At 44.1% G+C, this 16,388-nt stretch overlaps 1 protein-coding gene across 1 annotated transcript; it reads right to left on the bottom strand.

The window, feature by feature from the left end:
• Positions 1-3,274: 3,274 nt before the first annotated feature.
• Zp4 (zona pellucida glycoprotein 4) lies at positions 3,275-10,145 on the bottom strand. Its single transcript, XM_021663194.1, has 12 exons — positions 9,956-10,145; positions 9,591-9,712; positions 9,409-9,511; positions 8,379-8,537; positions 7,585-7,772; positions 6,963-7,060; positions 6,111-6,241; positions 5,512-5,701; positions 5,286-5,433; positions 4,891-4,969; positions 3,686-3,802; positions 3,275-3,381 (listed from the first exon to the last, which is right to left on the bottom strand). The coding sequence occupies exons 1-12, from the start codon at positions 10,143-10,145 to the stop codon at positions 3,275-3,277; spliced, it is 1,632 nt and encodes a 543-aa protein (XP_021518869.1).
• Positions 10,146-16,388: the final 6,243 nt, after the last annotated feature.

The raw sequence follows: 16,388 nt of genomic DNA, 5'->3' as shown, positions 1-16,388 counted from the left end.
AAGGACACTGTAGCATGAGAGAAAATTTCTTTAAACCGTTCTTATTAAGCCTGTCTGTCCACATCTCACTTTGTAGTGCTGGCTGGCCTAGTACTATGTAGTCCAAAATGGCCCTCAAACTCATGACGACACTACTGCCTCAGCTTCCTAAGTACTGTAATGAAAGGTGTGAATGGACACACCTGGATAATATAAAGAAATATAGAAAGAAAATAAAGAACTCGACATCAAGCTTAGACTACTGTCTTCTATGCCTCTTCTCCTGCCTTTGATGATCTGACAGGGGCTGTAGACATTGACATAAACAAATTCATCTTCTGCCACACCCAGAACACCCAATCAGGTGACAAGAAGAGGTCCTGGTAGAAAGTTTCTGGTTTCAAGCAATATGGTTTGTAGAGGAAGGGATCATAGAGATGCCTGTAAGGCAGATATATAGAAGTAAAATAAAGAATAGACTCTGGTGATACTGAATCAAATGGGTTACACACTTAGAGTTTTGCCTTTGCCCTTTAATTTAAATATAGAAATAAAGGCTTTCCCTCCATCATTGGATTATTGAAGAGTTTATCAGCTTGTGGGTCTGTCCTAGTTTGGTTTCTGTAGCTGTGATGAACACCATTACCTGAAGCATCTTGAGAGAAGAAAGGGTTCATTTCATCTCACAACACCCTCCATCACTGAAAGAAGTCAAGACAGAAACCTTGGAGGCAGGAGACAATGCAGAGGCCATGGAGGAATGCTGCTTACTAGCCTCTTTCTCGTGGCTTGCTCAGCCTTCTTATACAACCCAGGGCCATCTGCCCAGGGTGGAACCACCTACAGTGGGCTGGATCCCTACACCATGAATAAGAAAATGCCTACACACTTTTCCTATGGGCCAGTCTGATAGAGACATTTTCTCAATTGAGAATTCCTCTTCCAAGATGGCCCAAGTTTGTATCAAATTAGCAACAACGAACTATAACAGGGTCCCAGCTGATGTTTCAGTCATTCGGCTTCTTACAAATTCTGGCAAGGAACTGTTCATCTCAGTGGTAGATCGTGAACACACTTCCCTTTAGAAGCATCCCCTTTTATCTGATCAACATTAAGGATTTCATGGTTAGGACATCAGCAAAAACATATCTTCAGAAATATGTTTTACAAGATGTTATTTCTGAAACACCATGGAAAGGGAGATTCCTGGCACAACATATAACATATGAATTGTTCCCTCTTCAGTGGCCCATAGGACATTAAAAGCCTTCTAGGAAAAACTTGGAAGGTTTCATATGGGGGTCCTTATCTATCAGGATTGTTCTCTTTGGATATACATCTCATATTAAGTACAAGTTGCCTTACTTCCCTTGGAAGGGAAATAAGACGGTCCTGGGTTGTGTAAGTAGGCTGAGCAAGTCATGAGAATTAGGGTATTAAGCAGTGTTCCTCCATGGCCTCTGCATCAGCTCCTGCCTCTAAGGTTTCTGTCTTGAGTATCTATCTGCCTCGACTTTCTTCTGTGATGGAGTGTGACCTCAGAGTTGCAAGATGAAATAAGTTGTAAGCTGAAAAGGGGCAAGCTTTAAATGACTCCATATGAGGGCTGAACTGGGCCAGCCTTCCTGCCGAAGCCCAGGTTTCTTGCTTGGAAAATTCTATTTAGAGCACCCTATACAAAGTTGTGTGGCTTAGTTGGTAAACTGAGGATGCCTGGCCATGGCTACCTGTTTCTCTTAAAGAGCCAGTGACTCGATTGCCCTTTGAGATCTCAATCTCCCTTTCCTCGGTTTTATTCTGCATATCTCCTTCCATGTTTCTACTGCTGTTTCTGGGCAGCTTTCTGCTTTCTTATTCCTGTGTATTGCACAGTGCCTGTCACATACCATAGACAGCATGGCCGAGTTAACATACTGCAGAACCATGCTGTCAGCTCTGAGTCAGAGGTAATTGAGCATTTGAACTTTGGGTGGTACAGGAAAAGTGAATACTCAATTTAGTTTAAGGTAGCATTTCTCTGGAGTTTTGGGCATTGTAGTCAACAAATTTAGGGTATAAAATATTTTAACTTAAATCTCACCTATTATCTTCATTGATCTTATCCTGAGGTAAATGTTTGCTATGTTTATCTACAGCCTCCTGTTAATATTCTTAGTGATAATTCTGCTATTTAGGTATACCTCTATCTAGGTATGTGTGTTGGAAAGGAATAGTCAGGGGCTAATAGTCAGATGGTAGGGTGCTTGCCCGGCATTTACAAATTTATGAGTTCAATCCCCAGCAAGGCCAAAATAGAATGGTGGCACTTGCTTGTAATCCCAGAGTTTTGGACTAGGAGGCAGGAAGTTTAAAATTTATGGTGAAGCCAGCCTGAACGACAATAATGAAAAGCAGTTGGTGAACAGCTCAAGCCTAACATCTGGCAGTCCACAGTACTCTCCACTAGTGTTCACAAGACTGGCTATAAAATATGCTCATCTTCAGAAGCAAATGTGAGAGTTTCAGCTATGAGTATTCTTGAAATGGATACATTTTCACCTTTGTTCTATTTGTGATAGCCAAGGTGAGTTAGTTCCATCATAGACAAATTGACCTCTATTATCACCACGAATACCCAGGCTCTCCCCTAGGATTAGAGGCTGTACTAGTTAGAAATGCAATTATAAGCCTTGGCTCAGCTCTCTTAAAATCATTTTCTAGAACCGAGGATGGTAACTTTAGGGTAGTGTTAGGATTTGAGCCCATAGCCTTGTGTAGGCCAGGCAGGTGCTCCAATACAGAGCTACTTTCTGACATTTTTCTTTTCTGTGTTTAATGACAGGGTCTCTTGTATAGTCTAGACTGGCCTTTGTCATTCATCTTGGGAATCCCATGTGCTGTGATTGCAGCTATATATAGTGACTGGCTGGCTGGCTGGCCCCTTTAAAAAAAAAAAAAAAGTGGTCCCAGAGTGTTGTGGCTACCTGAAGATTAGTTCTGACTTTTTTCTTTCCCAGATCCTTGTTCTATATCCTGAGCTTATAAAACCTAGTTAATCAAGACACGTAGTTAGGTATGTACACGTAATGCCCTTGAATTGTATTCTGCTAAAACATTGTTTTGATCAGCTAAGAGAGCTAAAATAAGAGGTCAACATGTTACTCTTTGCTCAGTGAGGTGAGATGCTCTTCCCTAAGTAAGCAAAGTGATGCTCAGACAGTGATTCTAAATGAAGTCTTTGACTATCTTTCAAATGACTAACTCAGCCTATGCCAGCAATGTAGTTTGTTTTATTGAGACATTTGGCCTGGGCAGTTTATCTCCGTTTTCTGAGGGCCGAGTAGGATATGAACAAGACTCCAACGATGATCATGGTTGCAGAAAGTACTACCACCCACAGAGCAGGAGAATCCACGGAGGTGCCTGTGGAGTGGAAAGGTAGGTTAGTGTATACTGAGAGAGACAAACAATTCTTGATTTTGACAGAGGTAATCTTCTTCAGAAATGGGGATTTCTTTTGGGGAGAAAACTTACATTGAACAGTATGGAACAGGGCAAAAAAACAACATTTCAGAAGAGGAGGAAGAGTAGTGTCTTGCTATGGAGCACAGCTGTCCTTGATCTAGCAATAATTCTCCTGCCTTAGCATTTCAAGTGCTGAGATTACAAGCATGCAAGACTGTGGCTTTCTAAGAAGTAGATAGCAATTTGATGCCCTTCCACTCACCTGGGTATCTGTGAAGCAGGTCTGCAGGATCCTCAGTGGTGTGGAGAAGGATCAGGGGGCCCTTGCTAGATATGCTGGCAGTGCTGTTCTCAAAATAAAGCTCAGATTTTCTCTTTCCTGGTGGAGAGATGAGAGCTTGTAATATCTTAAAAATTTTCCATTGTACATACAAGCCAAGGGTGAAGGTGGTAAGGTAGAAGGCCAAGTGCCTTGATGCACATGTCGCCATTCCATACCTTGTAAAAACCTGCTTGTGTGTTAATACAAACCCAAACAAGTCTAAGATTTTTTGTTAAATCCTACAGTAGTGTTATTTCATCAAGATTTGGACATAGATAAACACATTCAATAACCGCCTTTTCCCCAACAACTACTATCATCTCCTAGCAAAGAGAACACCCATGACAGTGTTTGGTTACTTTTATATTCCCAAGATTATTTGTTCAAACAGGAAGAGCAGACACAGCTGTTGTAATCCTACATCTATGTTTCAGTCAAATGAGCTGGAAAAATTCATAATCTGTTGTCATTACAAGTGGGAATAATGGGCATAAGCAGAATAGTTTTGTCTTTGCTTCTTACACCATGTCGTCACTGAACTATTAAGAAGTTGATTTCTGTCTTATATAAAACTTGAAGGATTCGAGAATCATGAATCATGGTCCAGAGACCAGTCAAGTGGGAGTGGATCAGGTAGAAGTATCTACATATACGGAGGTCTGGGTCTGGCTAACTTCAGCTCATACTGTGTATCTATGGTTCTTTCACCTGTGTGCCTTCAGGGCACATGGAATATCTGCCTCCAAGGTAGGTCCAGACATCTGCTTTTGATAACAGACCAAATGTAAAGGGGAAAAGCTGACATGTGGCTGGCTGAAGAACTAAGTCAGTCGGGAAAGTGCTTGCTGTGCAAGCATGTAGACCTGAGTCTGACCCCAGAGCACGTGGTTTAAGTCTGGATCTGATGCTGTATGCTTGTATAAACTGAGCCAGATGTTGGGCCATGGTTGGCTTCTGGCTGAAAAATCAAATTTTGCGTAACTTGAATTATAGTTTATATTTTTGAAAATCTGAGATCCTGGCAATGTAGTCAGCCCTGGAAGCTTTACTGATAAGATGAACAGCTTAAGTTTACTGGCCAAGGCTGATAGGGCAGGACATGAGGATTCACATCAGTCTATGATGCAGACAGCTTCGGTACTCACTTCTGGAAGCAGGGCATATGACCGTACAGGAAGGTGTCCCAGCAGGCTGGCAGACCCATGCACTGCAGTGCAGATAGACCTGGAGGTTCACAAGTACATGTCCTGTTGTAAACCTCTTTCATAGCAGAAACCTTCCAACCTCATGCCTCATCTCTCCAAGTTGAGAAAGTGCTAAAGCCATCTTGATGGGGCTAAGTTAATGTCACCATGGCCCAGAAGAGCCAGAGTCTAAGTGATAGACGCCACTTACGTTCTTGGAGCTTGAAGCTGCCTTCAACACCAGGAGCCAGTGTCAAAGGTCAAAGAGCCAGCTTAGAGAGGTGGCAGAGGGTTAAACAGTCCTGTGCTCTGGGGGGTTTAAAAACTTTTCAAGGGCACAGAAGGAGATACCATACCTGTCCACCAAAATCCTGCCCCTCCCTTCCAGCATTGGTGAAGCTGAAGGTGGAGATGCTGAAGCGTTGATGATGAGAAGGAAAGGGATCTGGTGCTTTCTGGACAGGGATCCTTTTCGTCTGATAGTTGTCTCCAGCATATGGGCATCTAAGCCAAGACACACAGTTGTTGGGATGGACTTCTTGGGGGGACCCACTCATACAGGTACATGGTGGATCCACTTACCCCTTCACCAGGATTGGCCACTGCAGTTGATGAAAAGGGTTAGGGCTAGGTGTGGCCCAACATTGATCTAGCAGCAGCCCCAAGGAGGGATCTGTTCTGTGAAGGATGGAGACCTCCACATAAATAGGATCCTGGAGTAATTTCACCAGTGGGTAGTCATCTGCACCATAGTAGGAGCTATAGTTTCTATCTGCACAAAGAAAACAAGACTTGAAGTAAGGCTAGGAAATAACTTAGTAGGTGAAGTTCCTGTTTGTATGAACATGAAGACCTGAAATTAGCCTCCAGAACTTTATGTAAAAAGACCAGGTTTGATGCTCTGTGCTTATAATTCTAGAGCTGGTAAAGCAGAGACAAACTCCAGACCCATGAGAGATTCTGCCTCAGAAAACAAGGTTGACGGCACACAAGGAGCTGTTCTGAGGTTGATCTCTAACCTCTACACACACACAGTGATAAACCAGTATAAACAGAAATAGGAAGCTGAATGGTCCTAGTGTACCTCATCTCCTAAATGCCTATAAGAGTGACATGTTACCGAGTTAGGGTACTGACAGATTTAGACTTAAGGCAGGATTCGCCAACTAAGAAAAGCTTACCCTTGGCAATCTGAAGTTCCAGAGAGAGAGATCCAGGCTGGGGCTTAGGAAGGGGTGGTGGCAGAGTCAGCACTTGCAAGTTAATTGGGGATGTGTTGCTGAGAACGGAGTAAGTGCAGCTGACTCGGAGCCTGCAGGAAAACAAGGTTTTAGTAGCCTGTGCATGCTGGCCACACCTGCCAATTTTAACTTCTTAGGATCAAGTCACAGGTGATTTTTTTTTCAAGTTCATAAATAAAACAGAGGTGATTTCTGCCCGTAGAGTTAGTTATTTTCTGTTGTCACCATGCAAATAGGTCCAGTATGAGTTGGTGAGAAAAACTAAGAAACAAGTGTGTTGGATGAAATGGCAGACTAGTGCAAAAGAAGTGAACCTCTTACAGGTGAGGGGCCATGAAGAATGAAAATAGCTGCCAAGAAGCCCAGGTGAGAGGCTCCGTGTGAGGAAGAGCCTAGGATTGGAGGGATCGAGAGCATCACGCCTTGAGAGGGGAAGGTAACATTTCAGGTAACGACAGTACTTTTTTGCTTTAACAAGTGAAGCTCAGGAGTGAGACCTGGCAAAACCAGGACTGGAGGGAATTCCTTTGGCCACAGCCTAGACGAAGTACAAGGCGGCCACAGAGGAGAAACAAATCTCTGCCAAGTGGAGGAAGTCTCACGTGACTGTGTGGCTGGGAGTAGTGGCCTAGGTAAACGTAAGCAGTAGTTGGTGTACATGCAGTGGCAACCAAGGGAGCAGGTAAGTTCACCAGCTGTTGAGAAGTGTTCTCCTGTGAGCTCAGTTTACACCAGGATTTTTGCCTTATGAGGAAAAGACCTTTTGGCCTCTCAGGCCAAAATTGACTCTACCTGAAGATGCTGTCTCGGGTAATAGAACCTCTTCCCCAAGCTCTCACATCCCGAATGGCCACTAGCTCATTTTCATATACAGCCTGGTCTCCAGTGATCTGTACAGTGGGTGAAAAGATGACAGTTTACTTCAGTCTTTTGGCTGAATACTGCATTCATGTTTCCCAGACCAAGTACTTAGTCTTATCCTCTTCTGTATTCTAGTTTTTGATCACCACAGAGAGGCAGGAGGTTCTGGCTGTGAATAACTTGGGGTAAGTTCGGCTTATGTTTGATGCAGAACCAAGGGATAATGAGATGATTCAAGTACCGAGATCAGGCAAATGGACCACCCCAATCCAAGTCAGCATCCTCCCCATGATTACCCAAGATCCCGGAAGCATGAGGAACCTGCTCCTTATATTTTCTCTCTACAGAACGGTAAATGGAAAGCTGGATCACAGCAGAGTCATTTGCTGAATGCTCACAGAAGCATCCAAAGTCTAAGTGCCTTTTGCCATAGACTGGTCCAGGAACCAGCCAGTGGTGAGGACTGTTCTTCATGACTGTTATATCTCCACTTCTCCTCTCCCAATCAGCAAGGCACTGTTTCCACCCCAGTACCCCAAGGTGCTCTTCTCACCTGACGTCTGGTCCCGCAGGAAGTAACTGGAAATTGGAACAGGACAAAGGTGGGTGTTGTCATCACAGGGTCACACTCACTGTCATTCCTGAAGACCAAGTGTAGTGAACCCAAGTGCAGGGGCGGCGAGGTCACATTCCTGGACACAGCAATGGAGAAGCGGCCCTCTCTGGTGCAATGGAAGGTCACTAGGATACCAGAGATGGGTGACAGTTGGACTTTAATGACTCAGCTGCTTCAGATGTCCACACAGCGAGGTTGGAATTCCCAGTGATGACCTGGAAGCAAGCCAGGTCCGACCACCTGCTTCAGTCTTGCCACCCTCACAGAGGCAAGGCTGTACCTTGGCCACAGCTGCTTTATAGGGCAGGTGTGGAAGCACCTCCGTTGTGTAACTGCTTAGAACTAGGCTCTCAGTGTTCAGTGTGCTAGGAAACTTTTGAGCATGATATGAGGCCTGTGAAAAGCAACCATTTGGGGACGATTCTCCCAAAACACTCAGCCTATCAGTTACCCAAGTGGCTCTCCCTTGGGAAAACAAGTTCATCAGTTAGTAATACCTGCCGTATAAGGCTTAATTTCCTAATGTCCCTTCAGGTTTACTTGATGTTTGGCTTCTAGATTAGATGATGAAAAACTATAGAAAGTTCTAGTTCTAAGCAGCATTGCCCATCCATGAGCAACCGGTTGCTTTGTATTTGCTATCTGAATAAAGCTTTCCCTGCTCTCTTTCCCTGTTATCAGAAGCCACTCAGCCCCTTTTCTCAACTGATTTCAGACATGAAAGCATGCACCTGTGTTTCCATAGTAACACGAGCCTGCCTCTTCCTCTTCAGAGCTGTAGCAGCAGCCCAGCTCTTCACAGTCTTGTGGAGATGTTGGCGAGGGAGCACAGGACAGTCTTTCCTTTACTGGCACAGCACTGCACACTTCAGTACTTGGAACATCTGAGGCTGGATATTAAGAAGGGAAGAGGAGCTCAAGCTAGGCAGCAGGATGGTCCTTCAATGAACCATCAGTGATGCAAAGCCTGGGCTTTGAACTTCAGAACACCCAGAGAGCCTCACTATAGTTGACTCTGCTCACTATAGTTTAAATCCCAAAGGAAGATCAATGTTAAATCAGCTTGCCAGAGTCTCCCCAAAATGGATCTCCTTTGAATTCTTCCAGCACGTGTAGGAGCAGCGAGACTCTACACATGCCTCCCAATGACCATCTTTCTGGCTCTTTAGACTGATCAAGCTTTGCCACAGGTGTGAGATACCACGGGAGCTTTTCGAATCACAGGTAGTTTTGAGTATAGCCTGTGACTCATTTGGTCTGTTGTTTTGGGTAACCAGATAGTGGAAAGAGAGATTTTGAGTTTGAATCTGTTCTAATCATGGTAATAGGTTCGCAGACCACCAGGGAAGGTTCCTAGTTAAGTGATTAACTGATCGCAGATGGAGGTGGGAGTCTGCAGGCTGAGATGGCTCCTTCGGCTACTTCCCAATGCTAGCTTGAGTTCTCTGCCTCTTTCAAAGGGTGAGGGGTCTCCTGGTTCTAGCCGAGTTAATTCTCAGTTGAATTCCAACTTGGTAACTAACAGGTGAAGCTTCATGGTGAGATCAGGGTCAGGGAAGTAAGGTGCCAAGCTTGAGGCATGCCCTGCCAACAGCTCGAGTCTCCCCTACGACTAATTTTCCTAAGGGCTGACATGGAAGGAAGAGCTGGAAAAAGTCCTTCTTAGGGAGAAGTTGTTGCTACTACCAGTGTAGGCAGCAGCGGACCAAAAGCACCTTCTAGGAGAGACCTTCCCCCAGCCTGAATGCTTTCTATGCTTACCTCGAAGATCCAAAGGGCACTTAAGCAGTCTCTTTCTTGTTCCTGCCATATCTTCAGCTACATTTGCCTCTTGAAGTCCAACCGTCATAACGTAGTAGGAGCCCTGAAGAGCCAAGCAACAGCAATCAGCCTGGCTATGGTAGGAGGGATTCTTACTGTACCTACAGCTGGGGTCTGCTCACCTCCAGAGTGACATAGCAGCTACTATAGTTCACTTCCAATGCCAGAAAGCCACCAGGACTGTCCATCACCCACGTACCACAGTCGGAATCATTCTTCAGCCTGTGCGGCAGCCCTTGGCTATCTAGGGATGGTGGAACGTGAGCAACCCAGTGGTTAATCACCCATCAGTGGACATCTAGCCCCACCGCCTGACCCCCCCCCCCCAAGGATCTTCCATCATTCAGAAAAATACAAGGCAACGCAGGTTTGGAAGTGGCACAGTTTTGACCGTTCGTTCTGTAGACAGGTGCCGAGGAGTTTTTAGAAGGAGGAAAGTGTCAAGGCAGGAAGCTTAAGGGTAGGTTCCTGGTTGAGTCTGCCTTACCCCAAGCTGTTAGCATAAGACTCTTGGCCTCCAGGCTGAGGTTCACAGTGAACTGGAAGCCCTGTAGCCCACAGTGCAACACACCAGGCATCTCTGCCACATGCTGGCCACTCAAAGGAGGACAGAATGGGAAACACAGTAAGATGCCTGGCAGGAGCCCCAGAGTGCTCTTCAGAGACTGCCTCGCCATCCTTTCTCCTTCACTGGCCCACATCCACTGAGAAAGAGAGCTCTTTGTATATGTATGAGGAAGGCTTGGTTTGGGGCAAATAGTTTTACAGCCTGCAGGTGGAAGGATTTTGCAAAGGGTGATTTCTTCCTTCTGTGGGCACAGTCTATTGATGTGTCCATTGCATGTATTAATCCCTTGGTCTCCAGAGCTGGGTTGACATGTTCCTTTTGGCCAAAAGCAGGCTTCATAGGTTAGCTACTTGTAACACAAGTTCTACCAGCTTGTCTTTAGAACAAAGAGAGTGTCTGCCTTCTAGAGTTTTGCATATTCAAGAAAGGATACTAGCTGCAATGGCTCAATGAATGGTGAAGGATGAGTGACAGGAACCGGGGCCAGGGTAGGTTACTACCTCTCCTAATTTTGGGTTTTCTATCTGGAAAAAAAATGAGAATGAGAGTCCTGGCAGTACTGTTCTTAAGGATGCCATGAGAGGTTTCAGTTAAACACGCAGCACCATGCTTGGCCAAGGAGGAAGAGCGTAGGTAATATCCTTGGGTTGAGATTAGCTTCATTAAGAACCTTTCTTCCTTTCTCCTCTGGTTCTAAGCTTTCATGGGAAGTCACTTTACTCTTGGCTCCAAATCTCAAAATCACTTAAACCTGATTCCTGAGTCAAGTTGGTTTAGAATTTTGCCCTGCTATTCAGAGAGAATCCCACCAGGGGTCTATAATCTTCAATCCCAGCACTCTGGACATGGAAGAAGGGGAACAAATTTGAAGTCATATTTGAGGTCATATTTGGCTACATATCAAATTGGAGTCTTATTTGGTCTATATTATACCCCATCTAAAAAAAAATACCCTCAAACTATGGAGGAAAAATTAGAGGATTATGTGAGCCAGTTAGTAACTAGGGAATATGAACAAGAATCCATCTGCTTTCCTAGTGTGAGAGTGAGGACTTTTCTGAGGGAAGAGGGAAGCAACTCTTTTCAACAAGCCAGAATGAAGGGCCACCCAGAGGCACCTGGAGGTGATGACTCCAATCAGCAGGCTCCTCTTTCATTCCCCTCTCTCTGAACAGGTTCCCAGGATGTGCTTGTTAGGAGCTGTTAGGGGCAGCCCTTTTGCCCCTCTGGCTTTGTCTCTGGTAATCTGTTTGCCCTCATTCTCTCTGTGATGGCCTCCAGGGGTGCAAGTCCACCCTTCTCTGTCTTAGGGCCAGGAGGCCAGCTAGGTAGCCTGACTTTTAGAGGAATATTTGTGTATATTAATCTCAATCTCTGTCTCTCTATAGAAAAAGAGAGTAAGAAAGAGAAGAGTAAATTAAGTTAATAAAGAAAGTGGGAGCTTAAACTCAAACTTTGTGGCGAGCATTTAATGTAGGGTATTTTGAACCTTCCTTCTCCTGTGCTTTGTGCTTATCTACCCAAATGGGTGGATATGCTGAGTTTGCATGTAACACAGTAAGTGTGAGCATTATCAACCAGTGGACTGTCTCCCAGCATCTCTTCTATTGTCATAAAAGTAGGCAATTATCACGGCTTCTAAATGTGACATTTGAAACACTAACAGGAAGTGAAAGACCCTTAACTCTAGAGAGTTCAAGTGATTTACATTATGCCCTCTGCAGACATGGTGGGCATTTCCTAGCTACTATTATTTTTGAAAGCCTGTGGTGAATTCCTCCTCCAAGCTTCTGTGCAAGACCAAGAGAATGGAAGTGATAAGGTTAATGGCCAGATGATTGGCAGCTGGGTAGACCTTTGATTTTCAGGTGTGACTCCAACAAAGCTAAGCTATTCATGTGGCTGTGGGTGATTTTATACATATTCCCAAAGAGTCAGGGACTCTCTTTGTATTCGTTACCATTTTTTTTTCCCTCAAAATCAAACAGATCTTTCTTTATCCGTGCTGTTGTGGTTTGAAAATGACAGTCCATCTCACTGAGTACACAGGCTATTTAATGTTGGAGGACAATATAAAGACATGATATTTAATGTCAGATGTCAAGGTAGGGGTGGGTGTGTGTGCGCACACGTGTGTATGTTTTAGAGGAGACAGTCCCTTCCCCCCCGTAGTAGCTTTTAAGGCTGGACTAATAAGTGCCTCTCCTTAGGGATTCAGAATAGTTTATTGGCATGAAAAAGAGGACACTAGGAAGGAGCATGGGCTCAAGGTGTCTACAGGGTTACAGAGAAACACCCAGGAGAGGTTGCTTCTGTCTCTTCCAGTTTCTACTGGCTACCAGCAACCTTTGGCTGTCCTTGTAGACATGGTGTTCTCATCTCATCTCGTTTCACAAGCCATGTTCCCTGCTTGTCTTCATACTGGCTTATTTCTGTGTCTGTCTCTAGGTCTATATGGCCTTTTAAAAATGTAGACATTGGTCATACTGTTTGACTATGTATAAAGACCCTATTTCCAAATAAAGAAGGCCATGTTCTGAGGCACTGGGCTCTAGGATTCAACCTGTTTTCACGGAAGGTGGAGCTATGGTACAGACTACAACATCTTGAGGACTTATAAACACATGCCAGTCAAGCTAATCTTTTAGACTAGATGTTAGATAGAAAAAAAGAAAGTGCCATTTTCTTTGTTAAAATTCCCATCCTTGCCTTGACTGCACTGAAGGGATTATAATTTCTTTGTTTCTTGAGGGAGAGGATCAGTTTTGCATCCAATGGCTGCTAGTGGTTAGTGATTTAGGACAGTTCAAAGATAGGGGACTTGGGGGGAAAAGGTGGCCATTGCCTGTGCTTACACCATTATTCTTTCACAGCTGCTCTGACCTAGCTAGAGTTAACTAGCTGTCTCAGGGCCTCTGACATGCCATATGTCTCATACTGATCCATGTTGTTCTCAAGATGTGCCTGTTTTAACCATGCTGTGGTCTTGCTAGTGTGGGCACATGCTTGCTGGCAATCTTCATTTGGCCAGTTTTTCTCCTTCCCTTGAGACACAGGTTCAAAAGGGCCCATCCCTGAGATCAAAGCAGCCAGGGCCACCTGGGGGCTTGTTAGAAATGCAAAGTCTGGCCCTGTGTCAGTGACTCAAAAAGAAGCTGGGATGGGGTTGGGGCTTCCAGGTGATCTGGATCCCACTCTACCTGGAGGAAATGCTGCCAATGACCAGGGTGGGTGGAAGCCTCTCTGTAGAACTCACCTTGGATGACCCGTCCCCATCCTCCACCACATACCCAGGAGGTGGCTCCTGCTGGGGTCAGCTTTGAGACTGTGTTTGAAGGTGGATCTAATTCCCCTTTGATTTGCTCTTCACTAACCTCAGGTACTAAGACAGTGTTGATTAAATAAGTAAACTACTTCCCCTTCCCCAATTTTTGACTTTTAATCACTTAGAAGATTTCATAAACAAAACAACACAACAATGAAACAGCATCCTGGGGCTGGGAATGTAGCTCAGTTGATAGGTGGCTCACCTTCCATGTGTGAGGCCCCTTGTTCAATCTCCAGTACTGTATATACTGGGTCTGGGGGTACATACTTGTCCTTCTTCCATACCGGGAGGCAGAAGGACCAGAAGTTACAGTTCACCTCAGGCTACATAGAGAGTTCGAGGTCTGGCTAGGCTATAGGAGATCAAAATCAAAACCTACAGAACACACAAACAAAATCACCTTGACCGTGTGTTTGTGATCTTCACACTCAACAAGGACAACCTGTTCCATCCTGGCATGAACACCTTGAGCACATGCGAATCTGCACTAGGTCTTGATCATGTCACTTCCTATTTGAGACTATCTCTTCAGAGCTTTTGGTCTCTCTGCAGGAGCCTAATAAAGCTGGCTCAGGGCACATGGCCTGTGGAGTCTGGATTCTGCTGCTATCCTAACACAAACCATTCTATGACCTGAGTCCACGGCAGCCTAGCATCCTTATTTTGTGTATTACACCATGGATGCACCAAAAGCCTAGGCCAGTTTGCCATTGCTAGTCCACTCTGGCTATCTGAGCTCCACATACTCTTATCTTTTTTTTCCTTTTAAACTATATAGACATTTCTTATAGAAATGAGAATAAGTAAAAAACAAAACAAAACAAACAACCTTAACCACATTTTAATTTTTTTCTGAATTTCTTCATTCATCATGTTATCAACTAATATTTGATTAAGCCTTTATAAACACAGAAATGTTTATCATTACTGTTTATATCAGGAGTTGACTTATTCTTGCATTTTCCGTGCTCTCTGTAATGACCTATCTCCCAGTCTTTCACTTTGTTTTGGTTCTTTTTTTTTTTTTTAACTTCTTAACATAATATGCCCTGGAACAATATTTCAGTAGGAGCTTTGGGCCCCAAACTTTTTAGAAGCACTAGTTTTACAGGGCCACCAAAATGACCCAATGTTGACAAAATGTAGAGTGCCTACAAATTCTAAAGAAGCCTGCCTGCAGTTAGCTTTTAGAATAGCATCTGTGGCTGGAGGAATTCCAGTTCAAGTAGCCTTGCAGAGCTTTTCCAGGAGAGTGTTTTCTTGGAGCTGTTTTGGGGCCTCTTCTGGGCTCCTTCTCTGAGTGGCAACCCACACCTGCTTCTTGCTTTCTGCGAATACTTAAACCATTGCAGGCAGACCTCCAGAAATGATGGAAATCATCACAAGGGCAAATTGAGCTAACAGCTGCAGAAACATCTCTTGTGAATTTGAGATGGGAATTGGGCACAGCACCGAGTAATGAATGAGTCCAATCTGTGTAAGAGGCTGGGGTCATGCTTGTTAGAGTCCCCCACAAGGCCACTGCTGAGAGCAAGGCTCTGGCCGGGATTTAACATAGCATTTTCAAAATGTCATTAGTGAAAAATTAATAATACAAAACAGTTTTGGGAGGGCTGAAGCAATCGCCTCACTTTTAATAGCAAAGGACAGTTCTCAAAAGTGTCCTTTGTTTTCCCTATCCTCAAGCAGAAATGAGGAACTGGCCAGGGTGATCAGACCTCTCCCTTGTTTTTCCAATTGCAACCTGACACTGAGGGTCATTTCATCTCAAATTGGGTTGGACTGTCCTGTGACGTGCCTTGTATTTCTCTACAGCCCAAAAGACTCCTGTTCATTGAAGATTTAAAAAAAAAAAAGTGTGTGTGTGCATGCTTTCTTCTGCACAACATGTATTTTCATGTAAGTGGAGGTCAACCATAGCTGTAGTCCCTCAGGCACTGTTTACCTTGTTTTTATTGAAAGAATTTCTCACTGGCCAGGACCTTGCTGACTAAGCTATGCTGGCTGTCCAGGGAGCCCCTGAGTTCTGTTGTGTCTAGCTGTCTAGTTTGGGGTTATAACCATGAGCCACCATACCCAGCATGTTTATGTGTTCTAGGCTCAAACTCAGGGCCTTATGCCTTCAAGACAAGCAATACACCAACTCAGCTATCATGCCGACTTCACGAATGGTTGCGTCTTGGTTGAGAATTGTAAGCTTTGAGGATGGTCTCTTTTATAAATAAGATTTGCCTTTAATAGATAATGGTTGCATTTTTGATTTTTTGGTGATTAGACTTATAATTCCTTTAGTTTACTAACAAATATCTCAGTCACTGAGAGATGTTTTTCCTGTTCCTGTTCCTCTCTCTCTCTCTCTCTCTCTCTCTCTCTGTGTGTGTGTGTGTGTGTTTCAATCAAACCCAGAGATTACTATTCTCAGGCATGCAAGCTCTGGAACGCCTTTGTCCCTTCTTAGCTGGAATTACAGGTGGGTTACCAAGCCCATTAGGCATTTATGTGGCTCTCTGGGGATTAAACCTTCCGTTTTCATGCTTGTGTTTGAGACAGCTGAGTCATCACCCTGATATTGTTTTAAAGACACTTGATTTTTTTTCCCTCTGTTATTTGCCTTGAAATCCTGGGCACTTACAGAAAAGTCATCTCACTAGTGTTGCTTGCAATTTCCTGTTGTGGTCGGCCCCTTTTATGACGTACAGATTTCTAGCACTTGTAAAGAATCATGATAAAACCCAAAGGACAAATATATATATATATATATATATATATATATATATATATATATATATATATATTTGCACTTTAAATAAAAGCAGTAAGGCCCACAGACTAGTTGTAACTGAGCAGTGTGATGTCTTCCTCATTTCTCAAGTTTTCATAGTTAGAAAATGGAGGACCACTGGCTTTGTTTAGACTGGCTGGAAGCACCTGATTGAGAAATGAGCCAGAAAGTAGTTCTGACCATTTAGAGAAGCTTAGATAGGTTGAGGCAAACACTGAATCTGTTAAGAAACAGTGGCAAAG

This window comes from Meriones unguiculatus, chromosome 19 (genome assembly GCF_030254825.1).
Source record: "Meriones unguiculatus strain TT.TT164.6M chromosome 19, Bangor_MerUng_6.1, whole genome shotgun sequence".
Classification (NCBI taxonomy): Eukaryota; Metazoa; Chordata; class Mammalia; order Rodentia; family Muridae; genus Meriones; species Meriones unguiculatus.
This window is presented reverse-complemented; position numbering and strand designations above follow the sequence as displayed.